Raw genomic sequence first — 27,670 nt, forward strand, 5'->3', positions numbered from 1 at the left:
AGAGATGTCTATGTAGTGGAGATGGTATAATATTGTGTATGTATAACATTATAAGCAAGTAAAATAGGAGACCAACCCTAGTAACAAAAGTAATCTATAAAAATTTGCTCGGAAACCTGTTAAATTGTAATGGATAGATAACTTATGAGAAGTTTTGCTTAGTGAGAAGTACATAAAATTACACAGTTGTGAGGAGACGTTCTAATCTGACCTTCATACGATAGAGAAAAGAAAATTTCAAACTTTCGAGTCGATTCATCTTAAATTTTAACAGTATCTTCTCACACCACAGCTTTTAATGTTTCCTATAAATTAAAAACCAAATAAACACCGACTTAAAGTTCGCATAATATTCACTTTCCTGTACATCCTCTGTACTTTAAACTTCATCGGTTTATTCTGAAACCTCAACGTTACAAAAATAAACATCATCTTCGGTGTAAGTTTATCGTTAGCATCTGTTTCCTGATCTAGTCGCATCACCTACAAACTATATAATTCTGGAAAATATTGGCGCTTTAGAACTTGGAATATTCCCGGTGCTACAACAACAAAATCATGTGTTCCCGCCAGTAAGCACCAGAATTCCGTAAGTTTCCGAATAAATATCCAGTTGGAATTTAGTGAGAACGTGTCTAAAGGTTGTCGCCCACTAGACCGCTGCGCGGCGCGGCGCTGGGAAGAGAATTTTTTCCGGCTGCGAAGGGACTGCGCCCACTATAGCGCGCTTTTGAAACGCGGCAACGCTATTTAGTTATAGTCGAAGTGTTTTTTACTTACTGTAGTTTAGTTTTTAAAGCAATGAGTTCAAGTACGGACGAAAGCGTATTTTTTGCTCTTCTAACAGAGGAAGAGGAAGAGGGGGTGAGGAAAAGTTTGGACTCATACGATTAACAAAAAAAGAAAGAAGTTTGGAGAATTTTACCATCTTTTTCCAGATTTAATAAAAGACAAAATCATTTTTTTCAGTATTACAAAATATAAAGGAAACATTTTACGCACTCCTCAATTGAGGGTTTTAGAAGAAAAAACACCGGGTATATCTACTCATCATATTTTTTCAGAAGAGACAAATTACTAATATTTTTGATAATTCTTATTTATTCTGATGTGTATATTAGTTATGTGGTCAAAAAAACCCTGATCTTTTTTATATATTTAGGTAATTAGAATTTAAAAATTGGAGATTGTCACTTTTGTTAAAAAGTGGAGATTGCCAGTTTTGCCTCTACACCCCTCAATTATATTAAATCTTTGATAGAAAGGCATTTCGTCCATCTGTCTCTAGTGAGGGAAGACTAAAAAAAATATCATATTCCTTTATGAAAATCGATTTGCCTAATTTACCTTTAAAAATACAATTCTGCCATTGATACATATCACTAGTTCCTAGTCAAAAAGCCAACTGAAAAGACTCGAATGCAAAATTATCTCCCTTGTGAGTACGCACACTGCAATGCGCCTAAACGCGGGAGACGGAAAAAAGTTGCTAGAGAAGTCTTCCGACTTCTTGACGGAAATTCCGTGGCGCGCTTCTGCGCTGCGCGCTCTAATGTACGTTGGTCCATTTAAATACATGGCAAGCAGACAAAAGAAATTTTCACATGGCGCCGCGCCGCGTCGCGCCGCGGTCTAGTGGGCGACAACCTTAAATCGGATCATACTATACAGGATGATCCAATGTTAAATCTATAAGATATCTGGTAATTTTTGCAATTTAAATATGGATTATGATCTCAGTAGTTATTAAAGATACAGCAATAAATTCATAAATGTATTATTTTTATGTAAATATTAATGATGCGAGAAACCAAATTTATATTCTAGTTTATATTACAATAAGCCGAATTTATCGGCGAATCCAGGCAAAATATTTTTCAGGCATGTATTTTGTCATTTGCACACTTGCTGCAGTTGTTTCTTTAACATTTTGCAATACCTACAATATTTGAAATTAAATATTTCCTTAGCTTTGTTGAGAACTTCGCAATTAGTGGAATAAATTAGTGGTTTCGATTAGCGCAGAAGTTTGTTCCTCTAATTTCAATGCAAGCATTCGTCACGACAAAATTAGTGGTATAGTCTGTCCAACGAGAAGATCCTTGACAATGATAGATGTGTCTGTCGTTTTAATTCCAAAGTAGTTTATTTTATTTTACAAAGAAATAAGTTGGTACAACTGGAACGCATAGCGATATATTTAATTTTTGATTGACAAGATGACAAGTGATTACTTCAAAATATTGTGAAAAAAACTGTATAAAACTGAAAAAATGTAATCGAGTTATTTTATTTAATAAAAACGGTATGTGTTAATACAAAACAAACAAGAACAAGGCACTACATACCAAAAAAATATAAAAAATAACTATTATTTACTTTCAAGCTTTATGAAACTACCCGCATTTATGATTATATTTATCAATATAACTTATGTACAAATACAAATTTGTAATATTCCACAGGTATAAATAAAACAACATAGGTAAATACAACAACTATTTTATTAATAATAACACCTACCAAATTTTATACCTTAAAGGTGGATTAATTACCTTTAATCTTAATTTTTTTAAACCAGTACCTTTTGACATTATTTTTCTGCACCAGTACTAAAATCCATTATTTACCTATCGTGTGATGTCGATATTTTACAGCTACTCCAGTTTTTAGTATGTGTTTAGTTTGATCCTTATATACGAAATGCACTTATCTACGACGAAATGGTATACAAACTTTATCGATGGCAACTTCATTGGTGTATAAGACTTTCTGCCTGGGCAGCGTGTATTAACCATAAACTGTGCTCTGGGCCTACAGTTAATTTTCACTCGATTTTTCCTCCACTTGACTTCAAAAGACACAAAACACACGTAATAATACGAATCAAAATGCATCATCTTTCAAAATGCAGGGTATTTAACAAAAGTTGACACAAAATTATAACCAATAATTTGGCAAGACTTTGACAAGCGTCAAAAATGACAAAAATCTAAAGGCGAGTTCATACGCATCGGCGTCCGTTTGTCGTTCATCGTTCCGTCAAACCAATAAAATTGAAATACAATCTGTCATTTTTTAAATAAACCAATAAAACTGGTTAAAAACAAGAACACACGACGCATGACGGATTTATATTTAAACCCATCCATAGATAACTTAAAAATTATTAGAAACTGTTTTAGTAAAATAAATAGATTGGTATGGGACGTCATCTGCTTTTCTTCTGTCATCGTCTGTCGAAATCTTACCTGAGAAAAAAAACAGAGTATAGTAATTTTCAATTAGTAGAAAAAGTTAACAAACTTTTAACTTTTGCCACTAATTATGCTTCAAAATTTGCGAGTAATGTCATTTTGGCCTTTGATTATATTTTATTATATTGATGTGTATATATTTAGTAATGATAGTATTAAAATACGCACTATTTCACACTATATTATATACCGGGTGCGTCTCAAAAGTGGTTCACCCCTATAACATTTTTATTTCTTTAGATAAAAAAAAACGAAATTTGGTATGTAGTACGAGTATATAATATAAATTAGGATTGATTGGACATATTCAATTGATTTTGGTCACTTCCTGTTTCACCAGATGGCTACAACTTTAAATTTTTAAATGACACCCCCGGTATTTTTTTACTTTATTCGATAGAATATGACACTCTGAATAGAATGACATATCATATGTCAACTTTTGACATTTTCGCATATGGTTGATTTGAAATTGTAACATGCGGTTCATAACGACAATTTGACTCGAAATACCAAGTGATTATATAATAAAAATTTGTATTTTTAATACAGCCTACAGGACTCTAGATTGAAATTTAAAATACGATTTGTTTTTAAGCGAAAAAGTCAAAAGTTGACATACCATATGTCATTATATTCAGAGTGTCATTTTCTATCGAATAAAGTAAAAATATACAGAGGGTTCCATTTAAAAATCAAAAGTTATAGTCATTTCCGGTGAAACAGGAAGGGACCAAAAAGAATTGAATACGCAATCAATCCTAATTTGTGTCATATACTAACATACCGAATCTCGTTTTTTTATCTAAAAATGTTATAGGGGTGAGCGAGGGGGTGAGCCACTTTTCAGACGCACAAGGTATATTATTTTTCTCGGATTTTTTGTAATTTAGACGAGTTTTAAATTTTAAGAAGATTTAATCTAAAAATGGACATAAGCAATGGTTATAAAATTTAAAAAAGTTGATCGAAAAAAATGGCGTCAGCTGGCCATCGCTAAAAAACCTGAAAAATCGCTGTCATTTTATATGTGAAATTATATAGGGAATGTCATCGATGTTCATTTCCAAGCCAACTAGAAGCCTTTTTTTTCGATCGTACTGTATCTAATATCAAACAACTATATTATGTGGTTGTAGATAAAGTATTATACCTATAACACTCGACATAACACCTATATAGTATAGAGATCCTATAGAGATAGAGTATGTCCCCGAATTGTCTTTATAAAAGGAAAAACTTATTATTGATATGTTGGGAAAAATGCATTCTTCATAATGGTTAATCCCGTTTATACTTTTCAAATTTCCATACCATTTTATAGATAATCTCAGACATATTTTCATGTTTTTTTTTAATTTTCTATAAAAAGGTATGGACATTTGGAAACGTCTAAACGGGATTAACCATTTCAGAACAAGAAAATATTTAATGAAGAATGCATTTTTCTCAAAATGTCAATAATAAAACGCTGTGTCCAGGTGCACGTTAACGTGTACTAAAAATAAAACTTCGGTGCACGCGAAACGCGGGTATTTCGCGTGTAATCTAACAAAAAAAATAACCCCAGAGATTAACCAATGCAATCAAAACAAGCCTACGGCGTATATTTTGATTGCCATTACCGATAGCTGCAAAAAAAAAAAATTAAAACAGCTGTAAAAAATAAAAAAGTTCTACATTTGTCGGGGACCGATCCTAGGACCCTTGGCACAGGCTGCTTTCGTATCTAGGCTATAGCTAGGCACTACTTAGTGCGGAAAGCTTTCCGTTTTTTCCGTGTACCTAAATATTTTAATAGGGTACACGTTAACGTGCACCTAGACACAACGATATTAAAAAAGTCATCTCTCTCCCTCTTGTAAATACTATCCGGGAACATACTGTATAATGGTAAAGAAAAAAGCTTTAATCAGGATTTAGGTAGTTTATTGCATTTGTGTTATTGAAATCATTAAACTGTAATAAATGGCAAATGCTTTAATCCGTGCATTTTTGTAATGAAGTTTATGGCATGTTGCTTTGTTACAACCACGTTACTACGTAGTATAAGGCAATAACCGCTTAAAACAAGGTTAACAAGAAAAATGAATATACATATCGGTAGAAGTGAAACAATACACTAGTGGTAACATAATCGACAAGATAAAATCATGTAGATGAATATTAAAAATTTAATAAACCAGAATCATTTTAAGTGTCTCACCCAATTTAAAATTTTCCTCTTCTCTATTTTAAGATGGTAAAAAGATATTTTAATGTAATTTTTCGCGAGGATGCCGATTTTCTACATTAAAATTTTTTACAACGTCAATTTTGACAAATACGACGCCATCTTGATTTTTTTTAAATGGAAACCCCCACATATTTTAGCATGGTCCAGTAGACATATTTTAGCTAATTTCAAAAATATATAGTTTAGTATACTTTGCATTTACCGTTTTCTATATACAGGGGGTTGAAATGAAAAATTCCTCTAATTTTTATGTATTTGAATATGAATGCCATTCACTTACAACTGAGTGGCATTTGTATCCAAATGCATGAAATTTACGTAAATTGAGCTATCTTATGATAAATGACTAGCAGTTTAAAACTAAATTTTTATTTTTTTTATATACAGGGTGGTCCGAACTGTATTCCGGAAACTTCGCCAGCATCCTCTGCAGATAAAAATAAGTAAAAAAGTTCGTATAAATATATGTCCTACAATACTTAGTTTCGGAGATACAGGGTGTAGAAGTTTCATTTTTATTTCGATTTTTTCCAATTAATTTCTGAAGTAACGTCAATATTTGGCTGAAAATTCGTGTCTGGGAGTTTTTTGGCATGAGAAACTTGATTTTGATGTCAATATGACTCTTATTAGTAGGGGGCGCCACCTACATGTGTTTACCTACATGCGCCACCTACATGCGACCGAAAATAATTGAATGCGTCAATCAATCTGAATTTATGTCATATACTAACATACCAAATTTCATTTTTTTATCTGAAAAAATTAAAAAAAATTATAGAGGTGAGCCACTTTTGAGGCGCACCCGGTATAATTAGCAATAAGTAGCAAAACTGTTAGCCATGCTCACAGTTCTTTAAATACCTACTAATTCTATACAACAATAATAAAAATGTGATAATAACTACAGTAAATATGCACTTTTTTATTACAGCTAATTTAATTTCTTCTACTTCCAAGAATAGTAAATTAAAATCATGCGCTTACCTATACGGTAAAAATACATACATAATTTTCATCTTTATATCAAAATTCAAAAACATAATACAAAAAGTAACAATGTAGAACATAATATACGGTATAAGATAAATTATTCTATAATAAATGTATATAAAAATAAGCACCGGTAAAATTAACTAAATATTAGTCATCAAACTAATATCATAAAATTAGTAACAATTGGTTGATTAATTTATCATTTCGTTTCGAATCAGGTTGTTAAAAAACAATTTTTAAATTCGTAGAAAAACAAATCATAAATATTATGAGCCTATAGGTGGTTGACTTTAGTGTGTCGATGTCTTCCATTAATAAAATAATTTTTTTAAATATTTAACTTAATAGCCAATTGTTTATGACTAATGTTTTGGTTGCGGATTCATTTTAGTTCATTCGACTGGAAATACCTTCATTAAAATGACAATTAAGAATATACCTAGAAATATCTGTTTTTTTTAAATATTGATCTGAAAATTCACAGGGACAAATTTCTAGAGAGTCAGGGTGGCTACTGGCACAGAATATCTAGCTACGCAACTACTGGCTAGAAGCTAGAGGATGATAGAAGAAATTTTAAAAAAATTGCTGAAAAAGTCATATATTTAACATTTTTTTTTCAATTTGTTTGGAAAGTTATAAATTTCAATAAGATTTTTTTCCATAGCAACTGTTAAAATTGCCTTATATCTATCAAAAATAGTAGATAAACTAGTACTTTAACCGCAAGGGTAGATTAAATGATACTTTAACAGCGAGGATAGGTTAAAACCTTTATTTCTTCTCGCACGTTTTTTAATTGCTTCCATTTTTGAAAATTTTTGTATTCCTTTTCATAAATTATTCGGGATTTAAATGGAAGTAGTTTGGATATGGCGTTTGTCGCCTGAGCCTGAATATCTGTTGGTAATTTACTTATTTCGTTTTGAGCCATTTCTGGCTCCAATTCAATCAGCAATCGACACGAAAGAGAATTAAAATATTGACTCAAAACTGACAACTAACGAGACAGCTTTATTTAATTGTCAAATTACATAGAAACCAACGCCAACCCAGCAAAATAATTTTTCTACTCGTAATAAATTTCTTGAAATAAAATATTGTTTTATACACGACGATAAAATTGCATTATCGTCTCCCGAAATTAATTCACTCGCGATCTCATGGCTCATGAATTAATCTTTTCGGTCGACGATAAAATACCATTTTATCGTCTTGTATAAAAAATAACTATAAATTCACCCAGGGGTAAAAAATAGAAATAGAGTGTTTTTTTTCAAATTTCAGGGAAACGGTAAGGACTTTTCGAGGTAAATACCTAAGTTTTACGCGAGGTTTTAGGGTAAGGAAACATTTTCAATAAAAGCTGTCCCCTAGCTTCTAGCCACCCTATCTCGGTTAATTTTGATTTGAGCTAAAAAGTGTAGTGACCATTTTTATGTAAAATTGGACGCTTTACAACTTTTATTTGAACCTCTTTTGTCCGTTTCTGTGAAATTTCGAAAAAATAATTTTATTTATTTATTTCACCACTTCTTGGGGGTGAATTTAAAAAAAATCTTTCACAATTCGTTTTTAGATCTTTCAAAGTACCAAGTAACTAAGTAACTACTAAGTTTAAGTACCAAGTAACTACTAAGTTTTTTACCAAAACCTGGCATTTGAAGGCCTATTTTCTTAAGCGGCCCATACATTATCTAACAAATTGCGCAACGTTGCGTTGCACAACTAATTCAGCGGTCCATGCACTATCAAACAAGTTGCGCAACAAAGCGATGCGCAACGTTCCGTTGCACAACTGCCTCACCCATGCACTTAGTAAAATTTTGATCAAAATTTTTATTAAAAGTTGTGCATTGTTTGAGAAACAATCATGTCCTCAATTGCCATTGCGTCAATTATTATCGTATATACCCTAGATGATGTCGATGATACCAAAAAACGAAAAAGAAAACAAAGAATTTGGATGAAAGTACTAAAATATTGCACGACGAAGCGCAACGCACACATACACTACACAACGCGTTGCGCAAACAGTCCTGTTGCACAAAAGAATTCAAATATTCTTGAAACTCATCAAACAATTGCGCAACGCATCAAACACTATCATACATTGGCAACTCGTTGCGCAACAGCCTGCGTTGCGCAATTTGTTTGATAATGTATAGGCCGCTTTAGACTATTAAGATTACTTCTTGGTTATTTGTTGACCAAATTGAAAATTTTATAAAAAATGTCTATACCCCTGTGGCGGATTCATTTTTCCAAAAATAAACTTTGAAAAAATGGTATTTCGCTACTGTAAGAAAATCTACAAAATAAATAGTTATTTTTTGTAAACACTCCTGGCGTTACTCCAACGGACACTAATTGTCAGCAGTGGCTTACTAATAAATAATTTATTTAAAATCTAAATTTAACTATTCGAGAACACTATTTTGTTTCAAACAGATACGTCTACAAAAACCGTTGACGTTCTGTTATGCCGGGTCCAGACCAAGGTAACAAAAAATAAACACGATTTTGAGACAAAAACAAGACAAACTTGTCACAAAAAATGGAGACTTCTGACAAGACAAACTTGAGACAAATTGTCCGCACCGCAATGACAAAAGTACAAAAAAGTCAAAAGTTTAATTATTGCGAATGAGTTTTATTAACTATGTGTGATTTCACTGGTCTCGTAATGTTAGCAGCACACGCCATATCCACACTGCGCCGACAACTTGTCGCCAATATACGACCAAAACATAGACACTTTGATCTTTACCGACTCGAGACGGGACATTGAAGTCTCCGAATTTTGAAATAAAACAAAAATGAAACAAAAATGTCGCAGAAATGTATTGGATTTGTCACAACTTTGTCGTAAAACATGAATGTTTCTGTCTTGTCACTGTTTTGTCTGTTTGGTCTGGACCCGGCATTAAAATGACATTATATCAAGTTAAATTTCAAAATTAACAATCACTACCTGATAACAATTACTTAATAAGGTAAAACCAAAAAGCTTCAAACTTTCTGAATGATTATTGTTAATTTGTTTTTAATTTTTACGTAAGTTATGTTTATTTATGTTATATTCTTTAAAATCAAAGAAGCGATTGCCCTTTCTTAAATAATCGTTATGTTCTTTAATTAAAAATTATATTTAAAAATTATATTTAAAAATTAATTCAAAGAAGACCAAGTTTATGGTGGTTAGCAAAAATAACATCCCTGCCACCCCTTTATATCTAAACGGCGTTGTTAAAATCTACCCTGTGTCCTGTGTCCCATGAATGCTGACAAATCTTAGATTTGTGAAAGTCGCCCTTTCTTAAATAATCGTTATGTTCTTTAATGCGAACATTTAAGGGTCTATATTAGTTCTTTGTGTATTTTTTTTTGCTTCCGACGACGGAAAGAGATATACTTTCCGAAACGTTAACATTTTTTTGTGCGTAGGCGTTAGGCAAATTTGTTTATTAGTAAGCCACAGCTGACGATTAGTCTCCGTTGGATAAACGCAGCAGTTTTTACAAAAAAAAAATGGCGCCGAGAGGCACGTATCGTATAGCCGCCCATACTAAAATATGTTAATAAAAAGTTGGTAGGCAGTTCTTTTACTTTCAAAGTAAAGGAATTTTTCCAATTTTTCTTATCTCTTAAAAACTGCTACTTTGACTGATTTTGATGTTATTACAAATTTTGTTGCAAATATTATTCCTAATCTTAAATTGAAAACCGCGTTTCGCTAGCTACTGTAATTTTGGAGTTACGATTTTTTAAAATTTTTAACACCCTCCGATACTCCCTTAGTTTGAAACTTTAGTTTCGGAGATATAAATTTAATCGGACCTTTTAAAAAAATTATTTTTTTTCAGAAACTATTTGAGACAGAGTTTACCAAAAATGCTTTTAATAACTACTACTGGGTAAATGAATTTCTAGTAGAGTATGACTTTTTTTGAAACTTTAGTTTCGGAGATATAAATTTAATCGGACCTTTTAAAAAAAATATTTTTTTTTCAGAAACTGTTTGAGACAGAGTTTACCAAAAATGCTTTTTATAACTACTACTGGGTAAATAAATTTCTAGTATAGTATGACTTTTTTTGAAACTTTAGTTTCGGAGATATAAATTTAATCGGACCTTTTAAAAAAATATTTTTTTTTCAGAAACTATTTGAGACAGAGTTTACCAAAAATGCTTTTAATAACTACTACTGGGTAAATGAATTTCTAGTATAGTATGACTTTTTTGAAACTTTAGTTTCGGAGATAATTCGGAAATACCCATAGGACTTTTTTGGAAAGGTGTAGATTTTATGATGCACATAGAAATATTATGAACAGAAGTGGAATTGTAGGATGTCAAAATGAAAATCAGCGATTAACATTGTCTTCGAAGAAGCAAACTAATCGGAAAAAGTCTCGAAAACAGTTTAATAAACTGAATTACTAAATAAAAACACATTACAGACATATTTTATACTCCATACAAATTTGATACACTAATTTAAAATACTGTAGGAGAAACCGAACTTCTTTTGGAACGGTTCCAATTGAAAAAGCGACACACACTGCGTTTGTATAATTTGCCTGTCATCGGCGGATTTCTTTTTACAATTTTAACCGACCGGAATACTAACACGGTTTAATTATGTTTTGTTATTGTTTCCTGTTCTAAATTGCGGCATCTATTTGGACGCCAAAACCACGTTTATATTGATTGTTTATTTCGTTTGCGGTATTCTCTTTTAAAGTACATATTGTATATAATAAAAAACGGACACTCATGTACTTTTAAAGTACAGAGTGTCCCATTTTGGTTGAAATCATACGGTATCTCCGTTATTAGTGAATATAGAAGGGTGCGGTTTGCACACTCCTGTCCCACTTTTTTGTCAAACGGAAGATGCTGTAAACAAAATTTTCATAGCTCTCTTCGTTTCTGAGCTACTGGGTCTTTTTGAAAATTTTGCAATTTGGGACATCCCCAGTGGTGTATTCTGTTGTTCTACGAAAAGAATATTTTTAATGATATGAACCCCGTATATTTATAAATTGGCTCTGGCTGGCTATAAGCATCTCAAAAATGTGTATCAATCTATATTTATTTTCACTATTTACTGCAATATTTAAAAGTTTTTATTAAAAGATCATAATATTTATCAGTAGGAGGCCACATAGGTAGGCCATGATTGATAATAAAAGAAACTAAAGAATTATTGAAAGTATACTGCTATCTGGTCTCTTGTTTTATTTTGGGAGCCACTAATAAATGCTTTGTATATTCGGGAAACTTAACTCTACTGCTATTTGTAAATCTTGGAAGGTATCGCCCCGGAAATTTTAGTTATTCCTTTAGCTAATTTACGTGAAATATACTTTCAGCAAGATCGGGCTCCCCCTCACAACTTTGAATTAGAATTTTCTTAAATTATTATTTCTCGAATCAATGAACTGGAACCAATGAACCCATATGTTGGCCTCCCCGATTCCCGGATTTGTCCTTTCTCGATTTCGGATTTTGGGGATTTTTGAAATATGAAATATATCGTGGCAACCACAACAATGTCGAACACCTCAAAAATGCTTTAATAATGCAAGCTTTTAGATATTTGCAAACCTATCCCGTTATAATAAATTCCGTTATAAAAAAAAGAAAAATATATTCACAGATTCAGAGGTACCAGTCCAAAAGCAAAAATATATCAATCCCAAATAAAATTTTAATATGTGTATGACTATTTTAGTAAATACTATTTTGATTTTTTTGTTATTTAGGTATCACGGCCTGCTAATAAGAAAATGATATATTTTAAATATTGCAGTAAATAGAGAAAATAATTATAGAGTGATATATACTTTCGTAAAACTCATAGCAAGACAGAATCATATGATTTATAAATATACAGGGTGTTCCATTTGAAAAAACATAACTTTAGTTCATATGTATTTCCAAAAACATTTTTTTTTTCATAGAAAAAAAAAGACTACGCCACTGTATTCTATGCAAAAAGTTCTACAATAAACAGTTTTCACCTTATCGATACCTTTAACAATAACAGAGATACAAGGGGTGTTCCAAATTGCAAAATTTTGGAAAATGCCCTGTAGCTCAGAAACGAAGAGGGCTACGAAAATCTTGTTTGCAGCATCTTCCGTTTGACAAAAAAGTGGGATATGTGTGTGCAAACCGCATCCTCATATCTTTACTAATAACGGAGATGCCGTATGATTTCAACCAAAATGGGACACCCTGTACATAAGTATCCGAGAATGTGTCCTATAACAAACAGAATAAACCTAAAACTGACAATTTTATTTGTTAATTAATTACAATCAGTATTACGAGAGTTGTCTTTTAAGGTGCGTTCACACTGTCTGTGCGGCTCCGCCAAGCCAAACCAAACATTTTTTTAACATGTACTTTTAAAGTGTATTTTTTTAGCGCGCACAAAAGTATATGTTAAAAAAATGATCTGCGCGGCGCACAGTGGGGTATTTGGCACAGATAGTTGATCGAAATTTTTTTATGTAGACCTTATATAAATTATTGCTATTTTCAATTAAAGAGGAAATAATATGAACAAAATAAAGGATAATTCGTCGAATCTAAAAAAAAAGAAAGAAAAATCACTGTTCCAGTGTTTCTACGATCAATGCCACTACTGCCAGTAGTAATATCGCAACTAATACTACTAATGCCACGACTGATCCGCGAGCAATGCCCATACCACTAAAGCCGCTACTAATGCCAAATTGTGCTATACTGCTAATGGCACTAATGCGATCGCTCTGTACACAACGATGCCATCGCGGTTTACACCTCGCATTAGTATATCACTGATTGGCAAATTAGAGGAAACCAAGAATGTTTTTCTCATTTTATCAGCAAAGTCGCAAAAAGTCGCAGTATTTTATTTTACTGTATGAAAGCCCAATGTTTACTAAGTAAAACGTATATAGACAATATGCTGAATTATTCGAAATGCGCAACTAAATCTCTACGTATAATAAAAATGTCACAAATATAATCAAATTTTCTGAACGCCTAACTTTTAGTTGCAAAAAAAATTGTTAGTATAGAGAATATCAAAATAAATAATACGTTTTTGTAGAATACATACCTGCAGCCTGCTGAGCCATTTTCAATCAAAACAATAATATAAACGTAAAAAGAGCACAAGAACAACAACAATTTATAATTTTAAACATAAAATTTAGCCATTTACCTCTTATCTGTGAGAAATAACAACTTTGGAAATAACAACAAGGAGCTTCAATCAAAACAATAATATAAACGTAAAAAGAGCACAAGAACAACAACAATTTATAATTTTAAACATAAAATTTAGCCATTTACCTCTTATCTGTGAGAAATTACCTACCAAATAACAACAAGGAGCTTCAATCAAAACAATAATATAAACGTAAAAAGAGCACAAGAACAACAACAATTTATAATTTTAAACATAAAATTTAGCCATTTACCTCTTATCTGTGAGAAATAACAACTTTGACGATTCGTTGAAACAAATGAATGCAACTAAACACACCCATAGCAACGCCATTCATGGCTGACATGATTTAACTTATCATTTTTCTTTTTTTGAGAAATCTTAAACACATTTGCTTTTTCGAATTTCGATCACCTTTTTCATGCCAATACTCCACCGTGCGGCGCAGCGCGGAGCGGCGCTGTCGGTGTGAACGCACCTTTATATTTTGCACAGAGATGTAGAAAAAAAAACAGTAGATTACTTTTAACAAAGCAAAACCTCTGAAGGCGGGTAAGGGGACAAAGAACGTTTAGAACGTTTAGATTACTTTTAAATTTAAACACTATTGTTTTAAGAAGTATGTACTCTCCACGAAGATAAATACATTCTTGCATCCCATGGAACCAATTCTGAAGGCAGTTATTCCACTCGCTTGTTGGTACCTTTAAAATTGCTTTTTTGTAGGTGCTGACTGCATTTTCTGGGGACTGGAACCCTTGACCACGCAGTTCATTCTTATGTTTTTGCTACCTGACCCGCTTTTGAGACAAATGTCGCCACCATCTTTTTGGAATCACTTCGAAAACGGATAACTATCGTCGGTTTTGGTTTATCTCAGCCGATTAACATTTATTTTCGGGTTCATAAGAGTAAATTCAGGATTCATCACTACTGACCATACGGTATATATTTTTTGAATTTTCTGCGTTAAACCGGTGTGCCGCGGTGTAGATATTTTTTAAACCAATTGACTCTAAATTGAAGGGTGGCAATAACCAGGCCAGGCTCCACTTTTTTACGAAAATGAGATTTTTACTGAATTGCCCTATAAAAAATAGTCCAATCGTTCCCTGCAGCAATCAGATAACTCCATTTAACAGTACACAAATGACAACGTTATTTGGAGCTAACTTCATGGGCGCCGGACAGGGGGGGCAAGAGGGGGCATTTGCCCCCCCCCCCTGGATCACTGAAACAATAAAAATAAAAGCTATCTTCTTACATCCATCTGTAAAAAAATAATCATTATTATGAAATTGTTAGGTGTTACCTATAAAATAATAAAAAATGTGGTTATTATTGGGAAAACTGGAAATCGTCCGATTTTCACCAAAATTGGTATACGCACTATTTTGAGGTCGTAGATTACGAATCTACTTTTTTCTTGGCGGTCTCTTACCGTTTTTCGGAAAAACGAAAAATTATTTCAACATTGAATTTTTCTTTATTTCGGCCCTATAAAGTAATAATTTCATTATATTTTCATTATATTATAGTTTATCTAAAAGCCACACTTGATTGGGGATAGAAAAGTGTCCAAAATTTTACTGAAAAACACTTTTCTTAACAAAATAGCAAAGAAAATTGAGACCAGATGGAAGTTTGATATTTGATATATCCTTCTTTCTCTCTCCTATGTAATAAGAGAGACAAATATATTCTAGACCTAATCTAGAAATTTGAAAATTTACAACGTTGCCATATCTTCTATTTTTTCGGGTGATTACGGATTTTCAATAAATTACCTATTATGAGATCGACAATAATTAAATATACACCTATAACCACAAAATTACGCGGAAGAGTTTTGACTGCATTGGTTTTAACTTCTTTGCGGAGGGGGTTAATCTTTTTTTAGTTAATCTAATAATATAACAACAAAAGATTAACACCCTCTGCATGGAAGTTGTAACCAATGCAATCAAAACTCTTTCGTGCAACTTCGTGGGTATAAATAGTCAGATCTCGTTGGTAAAATAGCAGTTATGGGAAGGAGCCGTTCTTCTGGCGACCGCCTTTCGTAATTCCAGAATGAGCGAAAAAAACACGCTAAATTTAGGTTTAGCATTGGCAACGTTGCTTTAAATGCCAGAAACACATAAGCTTCCTTCGGGTTTCTCTTATTATTACCGATTCTGAACCGTCCTAGAACTGTGATGCGTATGCGCAGAAGGAAATATGAAGATATTATTTCATTTATGCATGCGCTGCAGAGTTCTTGGACGGTTCAGAATCGGTAGTAACAAGAACCCGAACAAAGCTATAACCTAACATTTTCAGATTGTTTACAAATTTATTTTAGCAAATTTTCCTCTATTATGCATAGAATTGGTTAAAAAAGTAACAGAAAATAGCAAAAACATTATTGATTATTGAATACCTAACAAAATATGTGCTAGAAAACCTTAAAAATATGAGAAATTAAGAAAAATTCGATATTGAAATTATTTTCCGTTTTTCTGAAAAACGGTAAGAGACCGCCAAGAAAAAAGTTCAGATTCGTAATCAACGACTTCGAAATAGGGTGTATACCAATTTTGGTGAAAATCGGACGATTTCCAGTTTTCCCAACAATTACCAAAAATGTCAATTTTTTATTCATTCTTACCTTGCCCCCCCCTAAATTTTATTCTTCCGGCGCCCATGGCTAACTTGCTTTCAGTTTGCAGCAAAAACCAGGGTAGCTTCCGGGAACTGTTTGCAGCAAGCAAAATTCCTTAAAATGGAGCTGCCTGGTTATTGCAGCCACCCCTTCAATTGCGTTCTGTTCTTCCGTCAACAGATCCAACGAGAAACTATTTTTTAAAGGCTGTACTTAAACAGCCGTTAAACGGTAGCTTACTAAAATGCCGTTAATAGGTATGACGTCGTTGATGTGACGCACTTGACGGCTTTATGAAATATAGAAATTTTATAAGGACTAACCAACGCTATCCACCCCACCAAATAACCAACTTAACCAACGCAACTAACCTCGACACTGATAAAAAATATAAAAACAAATATAAATTAGTAAAAATCAACCAACCCCATCAAATAACCAACTAACCAATGAATTAACACCCTCCAAATAACCACGCTAACCAACCCGCCAAATAACTAAACTAATCCAACTAAAAAGAGTGAAACCAATGCAATAAGATCACGCTATAAGCAAAAAAATATATAAAAAAAGTCTTGGTCGGCGTGAGATTTGAACCACGGACCATTCGCTTGCGAGGCGATAGCCTCAGCCACTGACCCACAGGTGCTCTTGCAGAATGCTTAAGGCTAGGCATTACTTTCCGCCGACATGAACGACATCACAATATCTATTAACGGCATTTTAGTAGGCTACCGTTTAACGGCTGTTTAAGTACATCGTTTTTTAAATCATGCTTCAATTTCACGATATGTGATATGTCGATCTTCTTGGATCAGCTTCACGCGTTGCTGTGATAATATAGGTACATAGGTACCTATGTAACTTCGTTTCCATTCTTTGATAGATTGTTATTCATAGAATTTTAATTAATATAATATGTTTTGTTGTTTTAAAATGTTAAAAAAGCACAAAATTAATTTAGTTCAAAGCTACAGAAGGTTGATGATAGTTATCGGAAAAAATGATTTTTTAACAACAGCAAAAAATATGACGTTAATCAAAATTAATAATAACCATCTATCGAAATCATTAATAATGTTACGAATTCCGTGGGTCCACTATTTAAACTCACGATAAAATACTTAACGAATTTATTTGTTTCACTCTGTACACACAACTTATACTATTTACAACACAACTTATGCAACTACTATTACTCTGACGGTATTTCGCGGTATTTTCAAACTTTAGACTTCAAACTTCAAACTTTAACTTGTCCAACTGTCAAAGCGCGGGCCTTATATACCCCCTGGCGGTTGTTTCTAGATTTTTCTAAAGAATTTTATAATTTTCTTTACTTTCTGGCGAATGCGCCAGGATTTTTAGCAGTATGCAGTTATGCAACCAGTAATACACCTTGACAATAATAACAATGACCATCTATCGAAATTGAAATGAATTAGGACCTAGAAAAAAAATCAACTATATTTTCACCTTTTTCTTAATTTTCTCTAAAACGGTATGGAAATTTGGTAAAAAAAGTATAAACGGGATTAACCAGTTCAAAACAAGCACAATTTGTTATGAAGAATGTAGTTTTCTCAAAATGTCAATAATAAAACAGTTTTTCCTCTTGTAAAACCAATCCGGGGACATACTGCATATAAAATTGTTCTTCTTTGAAATCTTACTTTTTTATTATCATTTTTTTGAAATATTTGTCCAATTATGATCATGCATCCATTACACGTTTTACACTGTTTGTGACATTTGTTACTTAAAACTAAGACAAAAATAAGTATTTAAACCTCTGGTTTTCCTTGAATTTAATAACATACTATATGAATATGAATATACTAAGTAGTTAAGTTGCTTGATTTAAAAGACATCAAGTCTAGAAGATATATTATAACAAAATATTAATACCTCCATTAAAACATAATTTTACACCTTGGAATTAATTACACTAAAATATTAAGTTTATACAGTATGTCCCCGGATTGTCTTTACAATCTTTACAAGAGGAAAAACTTTTTTATTATTGACATTTTGAGAAAAATGCATACTTTATAAAATATTCCTTTTTCTTTCCAACTTTTACTAACCCAACATCCCTAACTTTTCCAAATTTCGATACCGTTTTAGGGAAAACTAAAAAAAGCATGAAAATATGGTTCATTTTTTTCTAAGTCCTAAAAATTAAAACGGGTTTCTATGGTAATATAATTTTGATTTAATTCTTTGATAGATGGTTATTATTAATTTTGATTAACGTCATATTTTTGCGGTCGTTAAAGTATCACACTCGGTATCACATTTTTTAATAACTATTATCACCATTTCCATATCATTAAACTAAATAAATTTTGTGCTTCTTTGGCATTTTAAAAAAGCAAAAAATATGACGTTAATTAAAAAATAACAAGCTATCAAACAATGAAATTGAAACTATGTTACCATAGCAACGCGTTTTGATTTTTAGAACTTAGAAAAAAATCAACTGTATCTTTTTTTTTAATTTTCTCTAAACGGAAATTTTGAAAAATATAAACGGAATTAACCATTTTAGAACAATCAAACATTTTTATGAAAAATGCTCGGAAAATTACATTTTCTCAAAATGTAAATAATAAAAAAGTGTTCCCTCTTGTAAAGGCAATTCGGGGACATACTGTATACCTAATAATTTAAATAAATATATGAACCTTTTAAGTAAATTCCTTAAAATAGATCAATACGTTCCCAAACTGCAAATAGGCGAAAGTCGTCACATTTTTTGATTTTTAAATTCATATTGGGTAATTCACGATGACATAATAACAAAACAACAGAAAGGAGTACCTAAGTACTGTACGATCGAAAAAAAAACGGCGTCTAGTTTGCTGGAAAATGACGATCGATGAGATTCCTCATATAATTTTACATATAAAATGACAGCGATCTTCGTTTCATAGCCCGTTTTTTTTCGATTATACGGTATTATATAAAATATTCCCTCTATAAATAAATAACTAATATCCTTGCTAATATCTATACAATACAGGTGTTACCATTACAGGTGTGTATTGGGTACATATTTTATAGATATATCTGTAACCATACGTAAACAATGCGTGGAGGGTGCATTTCTTCAAAAATTAAACATAAGTACCCTCGTAAATAAGTACCTATTATTAAAAACCAAACATTTAATTTCATTAAGTAATAAAAAATTAAATTAATGTCGAATTTATAGACAGTAAACCGTGGAAAATGGTGCTAAAAATAAAGTTGAAAAAGAGAAAGTCCCTCTTTATCTAATACCTAGTTCACGTTCACAATAAGCTTTCAATAAATTCATGGCTACTAAATCAGAACAGAACAATTGCGAAAGCTAATCTGTTACAATTATTAAACAATGGATTGAATATAAGCAACAGGTAAAAAGAAATAAACAAGTAAACAAAGTTGACAGTAGGTAAATAATGTCTTGAATAGTATCGTGCCCACACGATAATCATGTAAAAATTTCACGAAAAAACAAATAAAGCAACGACATACCTTGACAAAAGCACAACAGGTGACAATAAGCAAAACACAGTAAAATCCGGTCATTTTAATAGATGGAATAAAACTCTATTCTGCTACAGGTAACGAACAGGACACAAAACAGTCACGAAAATATCACCAATTTACCGTTTTCCGCACAAACAAATTTACACAAAGGACGTATTAAGCATAACTTAAGTCAGTTAAAATAAAAGACCACTGTTGTCCGTTCAAAATACGAAAAACGGCACATTTTCTTTTATTTTTTACGAACGAGACTCCATACGATCGCCATTTCTTGAACAGATGATCTAAGCGGCGTTGATTTAACTGACAGATTTTTCGTGACGTTTACAATGCACGTTTGCTTGAACGCGACGATGCCAGATTGTGGTAAAAATGTGTAAATCAGCTTACAGAGTGTCTCAAAATATTAATATTTTAAAACAAAATAAAATGACTCCATAAATGATGTGAAGGAAATAATGTAGAATATATTCGTATGTATCTTTACGAATGAAAATAAAAAAGTGCTTACTAACTTTTATTGCTATAAAGATATTATATGTAGTGTATAATTATTATTAAACCGTATGATCGTAAAAAAATGCGTTAGGTTACCTTAGAAATGACGATCAATGACATTTTATACATGCAGCATTCAAAATATCGTGTTTTGATATTTCTTAACTTTTAAAGAAAACTGTGATTTTATGAGTTGAATTATTAACCGAATTTATTATTATTCTTCGATATAAAAAAAATAATTAGAATAGCTTTTATAGTGTATGTACTTACAGTTGGGGGTTGGAACCTTTGGTGTTACACAGCAAAATAAAACACTAAATCACCACAATACACCAAAACAACAACAGCAACAGAAAAATAATTTTATTTTTCAAATGTCAATTTCATTAAAAAAAAGATAGGTACCTACCTATGACTAAATAGTATATTAAGTAAATTATTTGAGTTTATAGAAAATCTGTAATTCGTTCATATATTTTTATTTTGGTTAATATGGACATGGATATTAACTTCTATTTTGTTTACCTAGTATTTAATAGAAATTAAGATTCATTCTCCAACATGACAACACTGCTAGAGAGCTATACGTAGGCAACCAATTATTCACGTTGGAAAAATTATTTTTCAAGTCTAAAATAAAAAAAAATATGTTTTTTATTTATAGCAGAGACAACTACGAGACGATCAAGCGCATATGGGAATTAGGCCTGCCGGATCTCTGGCCAGATCAAACTTCTTTGGAAAATTAGCATCTGTAGTGAGAGGGCGCTGTTTCGCAAATTTAAATGACCCGGTACATATTTTACTGCTTTTATTTCCGCATCCGTTTTAGTCCCCGCCTCCCGCTAGTCCCGCTCTACGCGACGCCGCGACAGCCATTGCTCATATCAAATATCGATTGTCGATTTGATTTTTCGCTTGCGAATTTCCAAAGTATTTGGTTGTATTAGCAATATTATGTGTGTTTAAGTGATCACTAATATCCTATATATTGCGCGAATTACCCAGAGGTATCTATTAACCACAATAATTAGTGAATTTCAACGCAATTAGTTAATTTTTATTTGAAGACCAACATGGGAACAAGGCCTATATTTCGCTCAAGAAAAATGTTGTATTGATAGATCTATGGAGGAAATAACAAAGATGAGTCCAGAATTTAGCCAAAATGCATAATTTTCCAAAAATACTGAAAAGTAAGTACATATAAACATATGTTTAGTATTGCAATAAAACTGATAAAATTTTCTTCTCCCGGTGATGGGAGAAGCCATGACAAAAAAGTCAAAGATAATTCTACTACGAAAATACAATATTCTTTGCCTGAGGCTAGCCAGCTTAGCTTGTTTAAAAATGCTATATTAAAAACACATTTGTGAATTTTATTTGTAGATGGACATTTGCTGTTTATAAACTTTCGAGTCAGATATTAACTTTCTTTGAGGATCAGCTATATTTTAATAATTGAGGAGTAAGAAAATTAATAATGTTTTGTATTTGTAGACCAAAAATATGACAAGAATCTTTGAAAATATAACACAATGCCTTTTGTAATTATGTTGTTTTGTGATGATAGTAAAATTTGGTTGATATAAAACTGAAACATAACTATTCCTGCTCTATGAATGACTCTGTGATAACGTTACCCAGGATTTAACTAATTCAGGTGAGCAGTTAAGCCCTAGGCTCTAGTATATATTTTTTCAAGTTATTTAAAATACAGGGTTGTAAATTAGCTTCATATCTTTCTTCATATCTTCTTCTTTTTCAAGTGTTATATAGTTTCACTTCCATGTTTTTATAAAATATGCAGGGAATATTACACTAAATTTTAAAATAATATTTTATATGTCAAATAATACCAATGTTTTTTAAAATATGGCCATTTTTAAAGATTAACTTTTCTATACATTTAAAAATCACAAAATTGTAAATTCACATTTTCTTTTTAATTCAACGTATGTATAAAACTGTCCTCACATTTGATTTATACAAAGGTACTTTAATTTCAAAATATTTATTGATATTTTGCAGCTCCATCAGCACAATAAATCATGTTATGTAATTTTGTAGAGAAAAAATACAGTATTTTATTTTCTAATGGGACTAATAACAAAATTGAACATTGCAGCATAATCAGGTTTCGCTAGACAAGAGAAATATATGACCATGAAAGTGTATAGAAGATAGGCCTGAAAATAATAATATTCACTGTTAAAATAAAATAAAAGTGATTCAAGTTATAAAAGAACTAACCAGTGTAGAAAATTCACTTTCAAAAAGAAAACATAAAAATGGTTGTAAGTAAAGAAGCTTATATTCTATTATTTCTTTATATAAACTATTTTGTTTTATTTATAACATCCTAGTTTAAATAAAATATTTCCTATTACTACTTTGGTAAATAATTTTAAGTAATCGGGTCTAATCAATTTTAAAATAGTTAGAAAATAAATTTGTTATATTCGAACATATATTTTTTTATATTTTATATTTAATTTAATAGGTAATTGTTTATATTAACTTTTACACATGTATTTATAATCTCTTAGTTATAAGTATTTATAAAAAGATCGTGTTGCAGATAGAGGTGATAAGCAATATGTAAAATTTGTAGGTACAGTTAAAGTGGAATGAACTGATATTTTTATAGAAACAGAACAAAACTACTAAAGGGAAACGAGGTGAAGAGCTGTATGACAGATGAATCCGTCACTTGTCTTGTGGAAAACATGCTTTTCTTATGGTTAAGAAGTGGTATATCATCTTCATGTTCTTTCATAATTGAAGCACCATCATTGTGTATCATGTAGAAAAACTGCCGACATTCATAGGTAATCCCAAAGCGTAATATAAAATAATTTACATCCTATATTCCCTATATTTGTAGGAAATGTCAGTCACAAAATCTGAAATATAGGGTAAAGGAGCCTCACTGCAACTTCTGATAAGACTATCAGAGAGGATAATATACAATCAGAGAGGGTAAAACATAAAGAACGGACTATCTGGTAAACTATTTTTTTTTGTCTTCCAATATTGGTTTTCACATATTGGAAAAAATTCATTTATTAATTTACCTTTGTTTTAGTGATTTCAAGATAGTGAAAATTCACACAAGAATATCTATATACTTATTTACCTTATGAGTCTATACCCAACAGAAAAATAAAAGTGCTAGTAGATAGTGGGATAAATTTAAAGGATAATATAATATTAACTCAAAAATTAGGTAAGGAACTAACAGCGCTTTCAGATTAATACCATCGAAGGTGTAATCTTGCTATACAGGGTTATTCACCTCATTCGACACGGAGTATTGTAGCCAAAGATTTTGAATTTTTCCAAATTATAAAAGATTTGGGTTTGTTTAAGGACTATTAGAGCTACAATTTAAACGTACTTTTGTAAGATACAGATTGTTCCGAATAAATAAAAAATACCAATGTTGTATTTTTTTAAATGGAACACTCTCTATATTATGAAATTTTTAGTTTCTCCAATTAAAATAAAGATAACTTTGATTAAGGTTTATCTCACCTAAAAATGCAGTAACAATTTTAATGCTTTATTTCTCTAGGGGTATTTAAGTTTTTAAAACCAAATATTGTACTGAAGTTTTTCTGTTTTCTAAATTTTGTGTTGCAATAATAAAAATAATACTATCTTATACAGAGTGTCTAAAAATTTTATTTTATATTAAAATTTATTTTAAATAATTACTAGCTTTAAACGGCAATAACTTGTTTAATTTAAATGGAACACCCTGTATATTTTACGTGAATCAGATGCACAATTTAATTGTATTATATAACGTTTTACCTATATCTTCAAATTCTCATAGAAAATGCATTTTCTTATAATATTGACATTTTAGACTGTACCGATGCTAAAAACGATAATATTGCTAGCCCATTTGTTTACAAAGAGATAACTATTTAAATCTTTGCAAAAGAGTGTACCATTAATTAAATATACCACCATTATTTCCGCCCAAATATTAATTAATCACATTTAATTGTGTTAGTTAATAAATTATTATAAATAAATGTAGATTTGAATCAGAAATCAATATATTAAAAAGTTATGAATATGAACGTCTCTGTTATTATAAATAAGCATTTATCAAAAAATGACATAAAATTTAGGTGTTACTTTTACCACATTGTCTAATACACATACAAAATTCAGTTTTTTTTAGTACTGGAGCAATTATTAATCAACGCAAATAGTCAATTAATGTATGTAGTTCGAATACTGAGATCATATTAATTAGTCCTCTTTTACATCTACTTAACTAGTGTTTGATATTTTTATTTATTTGGGACACTGTAGTACTTGTTGCAAATAATTATAAATAGTCCTACAACAAATCCAAAACTTACAATTTGTAAAAATCTAATCGTTTGGCTACAGTACATTACTCCGTGTCTAATGAGCTGAATAACCGTGAATTAATTAAACCAACATTTATAAGAACGAACAATAAATTTTATAGAATTAATCTCAAATACTAAAATACCAAATAAATCTATTATATTTAGTATTGTAGAAAATGCTGATGTTCATACAACCATCTGTTCCAACGCACTATGATTCTCTGAAATAATGCTACAATCCAAAATTCGATATTTTTCATTGGACTTAGATTGGATGTAGGACGTAGATTATAATATTTTTTCAAGAAGTACTAATAGAAGTATTTAAGTATAAAAATATCCTTGGTGTAGCATATAAAATATCGGTATTCTTAATAGATGGTTATTTTCTTTTAATATGATATTTAGTCAACATTAACAACTATCAAACTAAAAATTTCAAATTTTCAATGTTTATGTTTGTTTATATATTAAACCAACAGGAATAAATTTTTAATTTGTCATGAAAACAGCTCACATTACAGAACACATTACAGATCAAAACATATCACAATTACATAAAAAAATGACATAACCAGTATTATATTTTCTAGGTGAACTATGTTCTAAAACAAATTGCAGCACCATCAGGGTTAACATAAACATATGTCATCAAACAAATATACACTCTTCAGTTTTTAGAGCAACATGACCAAGAAGCAATTGTAGGATAGTATTGAAAAGGAATATGCACTCCTAAGGAAAATGACATGGGGTAATATATCCCAGTAATTTCAATAAACAACAAATTAATATGCTGAAATAAAACATCTATTAGTTTCAAGTTTCATTGTCTTTATTTAATGTTGATTTTTTGTACAAAATTTCAACATTAAATATAATATTAATTAAAGAAGATATTTTATTTCATAATATGTCTTTGTCTTCCACTTTCAAATAAAAAAATGTATTCCTCATATGGTCTTATACGAGAATTCATATATGGCATACTGCAATTAATTATGTGTAATTTTTATTAGTACAGTCTGACATTCTTCTAGCTCTTCTAGCATATACATACATAAAGAAGAAATACATATTTTGTAACCCTTTTAATTTTCAATTTTTTTAAGACTTTAAGGAATATATTTTATTTTACTATAATTAGGTATGCACCTAATAAACACCTTAAAAACCTAAACATGGAAACCTTAGAAAGAATGTTCTTTTTAATTTTTAAGGTGTCCGATCGATTTTAAGGGTAATCCAATCGGAAATTGAAAGAAAGTACGGTAAATCTGATCATAAAAACTAAATAATTTTGTGAAACAGTTTAATCGCATAATACCCCAGACACCATAAAAACTAAAACATGCCAAATCCGGATGTATGGAAACCCTAATTCATTCACATCTAATAATACTTTTTTTTTCAAGGATGGACACAGGATAAAAATTTGTCAATGTATTGAAAAGTTTTCTTTGGAAGGAGTTTCGGATGCGGCCACGTTGTTTCGCCGTGCTGAATGTTTGTGTTTCCACGTGGACCCTAACGTGCGTTAAGCATATGGCACGTAAAGCTTTTTCCCTGATGTCATGGTTTTTTCATATGAAAAAAGGCGGATATTCCATTTTTTACTGTTTTTTTACTGCAACATTTGTATCTCAAATGTTTGTTTTATTTCCTTGTACCATTTATTTATTATTATGTTTATTTAAAATTATCATTTTATTGTAACATATTTGAAAAATATTATTTTTTATCTCTTAATAAATAATTTAATTCTTATATTAGTCTTTTATTTGGTAATTATAATATATATATAAAAATATTTAAATTCAAATAAAGGCGCGCTTTTTGAATCGCTTTGCGCCGATCGCAGCGCCAACTATCTCCAGATTCCACGGATCCGTCATTGGATTTTTATATATAGCTATTAGAGAACCAGTTATACACATTGACTTGGGCATCTCGTAGTTATCTCTGTTTATAGTTTGGCATCTTCTGTCCCATATAAACATTTAAAAAATATATATGCGGATTACTGTATTAGTAGTAGTGGTAAGCTGTGGTAGTGGTATGAGTGTTATTCGTTTAATTTTCGCTCTTTCCAGTTTCAATGGCTCATCAAATATTTATCAGGCAATATTTAGGTAAAGTATTAGATATTAGATTTAAATTAAATTTACATTGAAAAGTACTGTTTGATCGAAAATAAAACGGCGTCCAGTTGGATTGGATGAACATAGATGACATTCCCCATATAATTTTACATATAAAATGATAGCAATCAATAGCGATCTTCATTTCATAGCCATCGCTGACGACGGTTTTTTTTCGATCATATGGTATTGTGGTATTGTGACATGATTGTGACTGCGAAAAAAATAAACTTGGAATGGTCTGGATTTTCAATTTTGATTGGTATATTTTAAATAATTTTCTTGTAACAATTTTATTTGTAATACCACGTTGTTTTAACTTTTTTGTAAAATTCTTCCTGAAGGTTTATTATCCCCATTATTATAATTACAATAATTACACCTTCTGTATATTATGCACCCCTGGGTCTTTCCAGTATCGATAAAAAAATGGGCAATGAAATTTGAACTATTTCATAAAAAATCCACCAGCGTAACATAGGAATGGGGATGAGGGAGAGTGTTTAACAAAATATTGATAATTTTAGTTGATTTTAATCACAGTTTTAATGCACATTAACGAGTTTTTTTAACTGGTACATATTACCAGTAAACACATATTAACAAAATATAAACTACATAGGAGAAATCAAATTCAAAAGTTTTAAAATCTTTTTATTTTCAAAAACAAAAAAAAAACAATAACTTAATGACATAATATACAGGGTGTTTCAAAAAACATGTGCAACCTCTTGTGAAGAGATTCCTCAG

General features: G+C 30.9%; 1 protein-coding gene and 1 long non-coding RNA gene across 4 annotated transcripts in view; one reads left to right on the forward strand and one right to left on the reverse strand.

Annotated features, from left to right (window-relative positions):
• Positions 1-20,197, reverse strand: part of LOC115881366 (tyrosine-protein phosphatase 10D-like) — a 149,622-nt gene extending 129,425 nt beyond the window's left edge. Inside the window, exon 1 of the mRNA XM_030898821.1 lies at positions 19,885-20,197. Coding sequence (XP_030754681.1) covers positions 19,885-19,938 — 54 coding nt within the window. The 5' untranslated portion in view covers positions 19,939-20,197. The remainder of the gene's footprint in view (positions 1-19,884) is intronic.
• Positions 20,198-21,272: 1,075 nt separating this feature from the next.
• Positions 21,273-26,207, forward strand: LOC115881404. 3 transcript variants are annotated; one of them, XR_004050045.1, is made up of 9 exons: positions 21,273-21,410; positions 21,471-21,596; positions 21,904-22,066; positions 22,435-22,700; positions 23,018-23,234; positions 23,291-23,411; positions 23,492-23,632; positions 25,373-25,533; positions 26,195-26,207. It is a non-coding gene; the product is annotated as an uncharacterized LOC115881404 (long non-coding RNA). The 3 variants fall into 3 exon arrangements; XR_004050046.1 differs by having other exon boundaries at positions 22,474-22,700; XR_004050043.1 differs by having other exon boundaries at positions 22,532-22,700.
• Positions 26,208-27,670: the final 1,463 nt, after the last annotated feature.

This window comes from Sitophilus oryzae, unplaced genomic scaffold, assembly GCF_002938485.1.
Source record: "Sitophilus oryzae breed Bouriz unplaced genomic scaffold, Soryzae_2.0 scaffold_1110_pilon_pilon, whole genome shotgun sequence".
Taxonomy (NCBI): Eukaryota; Metazoa; Arthropoda; class Insecta; order Coleoptera; family Curculionidae; genus Sitophilus; species Sitophilus oryzae.